Raw genomic sequence first — 5000 nt, forward strand, 5'->3', positions numbered from 1 at the left:
TATGAACAGGGGTTTATCCTTTGGATAATAATAATAATAATAATAATAATAATAATAATAATAATAATATAATAATAATAATAATAATAATAATAATAATAATAAAAATATTTTATGGAAACTAATGGTAGAATTTACTGAATTGGTTTTATACAAATTTCGCTCAATTCTTCTAATAAAATTGGAAGAACTGAGAGAATTTTGTATGAAAATTCTGTAAATTCTTCCCTTTTTCTCAATAAAACATGTTTGAAAGGTGTGTTTCCAGCTTTACACAATTAATAATATAATATAATAATAATAATAATAATAATAATAATAATAATAATAATAATAATAATAATAAATAAATCGACTATATACGTCTGTCGTTCTTTAGTAAAATTCCAAGGATATTATTACTATTTTCCGCTTCTCAGTCATCCAGAAATGTTTGTTTGCTTGTGAAATATGTTTTGGTTCGTTTTGCACCAGAATATCTCGACGAGGTTGTTGCATCGTGTCTTTTGGATCAGTAAATGTTTTAACATCATCCGTTTAATGTTTTTGCTTAGCAGTTGGCGTTGGAGTGATTGCAACAGATCAGTAAATAGGATTTTTTTTTTTTTTTTTTTTTACTTTCTTGGGGCACTCGCAACATTAATTTTTGTATTTCAGTATCATTACCCTGATTTAAAAAAATATGTTTTGAGTTCATGAAGATATATATATATATATATATATATATATATATATATATATATATATATACTATCATACATACACACACACACACACACATATATATATATATATACTTATATATATATATATATATTATATATATATATATATATATATATATATATATATACATGTATATGTGTACTGTATATGTATCTGAAATCGTGTAATTCAGACGCTCTAAATGTACGTATATGATACATGTTATACACATTAATTGTATATGTTTCGGGTATGCTTCATGTCTGTATGCAGAGATGTTTCTCCTTATAACTGTTTGGGTTTTGTGTGCATTGTACATATATATATGTCAATTACATGTAACACTGGTGAATTTATACCTAGTGTTACATTTTGTTTCGGGGTAAACACACACCCATATATATCTTTATTTACCCATATATATATATATATATATATATATATATATATATATATATACCATACATTATATATGTATATATATATATATATATATATATATATATATATATTAGAATGAATTGTAAAAGGATTAACGTGGGTAATTTAGCTAGATATGAATGGTATATGATCCCAGTTTAGGTTAAACTAGGAAAACAAGGAAAGTGGCAGGTTATCTGTTAAAAGATTACGAAAGATAAGACACATGCTTTTGGGCAATATATATATATATATATATATATATATATATATATATATATATATATATATTAGAAGCCATATGAAATTATATAAAGGTACAAGCGTAAAACTGTTTTTCATTTGCTGATTTTTTATATTAATATCAAGATAAAATAAATATTTTTTTAGTGATGAAACTACAATGATAAAGCTGTTCAAATCCAGCTCGGTCTATGAGAGAGAGAGAGAGAGAGAGAGAGAGAGAGAGAGAGAGGAGAGAGAGAGAGAGAGAGAGAGTTGACTACATGAAGCAAAATTATTCTCTACGCTTTTTACTATTTACATCCTTTGGTTCTTCATTTTTTAATATTATGTCCTTTATCTCAGTAATTTACTGTATTTACTTTTCTGCAAAAGATTTCATATATATTTTCTGCAACAGGAGCAAGAAGAACAAACTGAAGCAAAGACGTCAACAACAACAACAAGAACAACAACAACAATAATAATAATAATAAGAATGATAAGTAAAATGCAATATGAATTGGATCTTAATCCTAATAGACAGCTTAATTTCCAATTTGTACTGCATTTTGCATAATAAACATTCAATTTGACAAATACTAATAAAGTTTCTCTTGTTTTGTTATACGGTGGAATTCAAGAGCAGAATACGGATTCTTAAATAATTATAAAACTCAAAATATAATAATAATAATAATAATAATAATAATAATAATAATAATAATAATAATAATAATAATAATAATAATAATAATAATAATAACTCTCATCTTATTTACAGTGACCTCTAGCACTCAGGAACAGTATATGGACTCGTAGCTAATCAAAGAAATGATAATTTATTATTTTTTTCTTCTCTCTTTACAGGTCCTGGAATGGATGGCATGGATGATGACTTGATGCGACCACCTGTAAGTATGGGTCCTGTATACAGGAAAGCTTAAAAATAATATTAAACAATATTAAGAAAGAGGCTTACTTCAGTCACTAAGTTAACGTCTGCTTGTTCTTCCGTCGAAGCGTTTGCAATTGCGCAGTTAAAGTGTAGAGTGAGATACATCAGTGTGTATGTATATATATATATATATATATATATATATATATATATATACTATATATATATATATATATATATATATATATACAAATATGTATCTATATAGACACGTAGAAGGTGTGTATGTGTATGTTTTGGTTATCAATTTATAATATATTCATACTTCTATGGGAAAGTTTACTATAGACAAATATGCTTTAATTTTCTTACTAAGAAAAAAAAGCCGTGTCATTGCAAATACTACGACACAGAGTTCCTCTTGTCGCTCATGCAATGTTCTTCCTAATTTATTTTTTACCCTTCAGAGTTTCTCATGATTTTGTAAATATGTATGTCTTTTAACTTTGTTTTTGATGATTGTTTTGGCTTGTACATAACTTCTTTCTAATTTAAAATGGTCATCGCTTGTCCAAAGAAGAAATTAAAAACTCAGGATGCATCTACGTGAGAATTGTCAATAGATATTGCAGCTGTAAATAGCTTTTGTCTACAAGTATTACAAAGGTTGAAGATGGAGAATATTATTGTATAATTAGTTGTTAATTCAAATTCCTCCGGAACTAAGATGATTTCAGTACGTACCAGATCTCTCTCTCTCTCTCTCTCTCTCTCTCTCTCTCTCTCTCTCTCTCTCTCTCTCCATTCACTGTATCAAATCAATCACATACTTTAACCAGCTCTCTCTCTCTCTCTCTCTCTCTCTCATTCACTGCATGAAATTAATCACTTTAACCAGCTCTCTCTCTCTCTCTCTCTCTCTCTCTCTCTCTCTCTCTCTCAATAGAAGAGCGGAACCGTCCGCCCTTCTTGCACGGAGGCAAGCAGCAGCAGCGCCCCATGCATGATTGCATCATTTAATAGTTTTGCGTTACGTATGATAATGAGCGAATAAAACATTCCGATTGATTACGTAAACAATGTACCCGGGCGCTGGTTAATTTGCACAGCAAACAGTTCCAGAATTAACCTACATCGAACTCGCATAGAAAACGAAAAATTCTTTCACGGGGTGTTTTGATCTGGTTTTTGGAATTTTTTTATTTTCGTCTTTATTTTTTTTTTTATCGTTGTAGTTGTTATTGATGCTGTGTTCTCCTGTCTCATTGAATTGAGTATCGTTTCTTAACCAAGATTCGTAAACTTCGATGTAGTTCGATAAAATATCAAGTATAAAACTGCTCAGAGTAAAGATGATTCAAAATAACCGATATAAAATATATCTCAAACCGAACTGGTTTCAAATATAACCAACCTGAAGTTTATTAACTAATTCAGTTGATAAGACCATGTAACATCCCAATTAAATGATTTTTCAGATCCCATTTAATAGAAAAATATTTAAAGATTTCGCTGAAGATTAGACCTGTGCTGCTTCTCGGAAAATATAATTAAAGTTTTTACTATGATTTGCCCAAGGAACAAGTACTTGTGCTGGTACGAGGCCAGTTAACGATTATAAATCACAAATGTTGAAATGGACGCTGTAACTGCTAAGTAAAGAATTATTTTCTAGCGCTGAGCATAAACATCTAAGCAGTAATGATACAAAGATGCATATACCGTATCTTCTGAGTACTTTTTTTATTATTTTATTTCTCTGGTGTGCCTTTACATTATATTTTTATCATGGAGTTTGATGCTAATTCTTTCGAGAAAAAAAAAATCATTAAACAGTTCTGATTTAAAAAGGAAAAGTTAGCAAAGAGATCCAGTATCACTGCTCTACAAATGACAATTTTTGCTCAGGAATTTTTTCTATCTTTAATTATTGCTCTTGATTTTAATTTCAAATGATTCTTTAAAATTTGCCCAATATTTTTCTGCCGTGTGATTTTCCAAACTTTTATTTGTAAGCACTATTGTAATATTTTTTTCGTGAGTAATCTTGGTTTTTAAATATAACTAAACAATTTGTGCAGTAATGTTATGCATCTAATTTGTTCCTATCATTTTTAATTTTAAATAATTCATAAAAATTCGCTCTATATTTTTCTGCCATCTGGTCTTCCAAACGTTTATTGTGTTGTGAGCACTGTTGTAATATTTTTTTCCGTGAGCAATCTTAATTTTCAACATAACTAAGGTTTATAAGCTAATCCCTGTCTCCCGTGCAAAAGCTTCACATCAAATATATTTCGTTTAATGTTTCCTTAATTCCTGCTTGCCACCTTCAAGCACCTGTTCTTGATCTGTTTCTCATGCAAGAACTCTGCTTTTTCGATTGCAAGCGCCTCCCACGAGTCTTTCTGAACTGCGCTGAAGTTATTTGAATCAGTGTTAGCGTCGCACAGTTCAAATATTTTCGGCTGTTGTAGGATTTTCGTCCAAAAATATATTTGGAAGCATGTGGACTTATTCAATACACCTTTATCCATTTTACACACGAGGAAATGTTTAAGGTTTCGTCTTTTTTTATATAACTTTCCGTCAGTTATGTCTAAGATGCTTTGCTGGATCTCTGTGGTAACTCCTTGTTTCATCTTATTCTAAACCCCTCATTTATCAAAATTTTATTTCTGTTCATTTGTCGGTGTCTTTTAAACCCCTTTTCCCAGTGTGTCTTCTCATTTGTAAATATAAATATTCTCTCTCT

The 5000-nt window shown here is 29.2% G+C and overlaps 1 protein-coding gene across 1 annotated transcript in view; it reads left to right on the forward strand.

The window, feature by feature from the left end:
- LOC135209722 (serine-rich adhesin for platelets-like) overlaps positions 1 to 5000 on the forward strand; it is a 262683-nt gene that overhangs the window by 238707 nt on the left and 18976 nt on the right. Inside the window, exon 14 of the mRNA XM_064242489.1 lies at positions 2218 to 2261. Coding sequence (XP_064098559.1) covers positions 2218 to 2261 — 44 coding nt within the window. The remainder of the gene's footprint in view (positions 1 to 2217; positions 2262 to 5000) is intronic.

Source organism: Macrobrachium nipponense, chromosome 11, assembly GCF_015104395.2.
Source record: "Macrobrachium nipponense isolate FS-2020 chromosome 11, ASM1510439v2, whole genome shotgun sequence".
In the NCBI taxonomy this organism is placed as follows: domain Eukaryota; kingdom Metazoa; phylum Arthropoda; class Malacostraca; order Decapoda; family Palaemonidae; genus Macrobrachium; species Macrobrachium nipponense.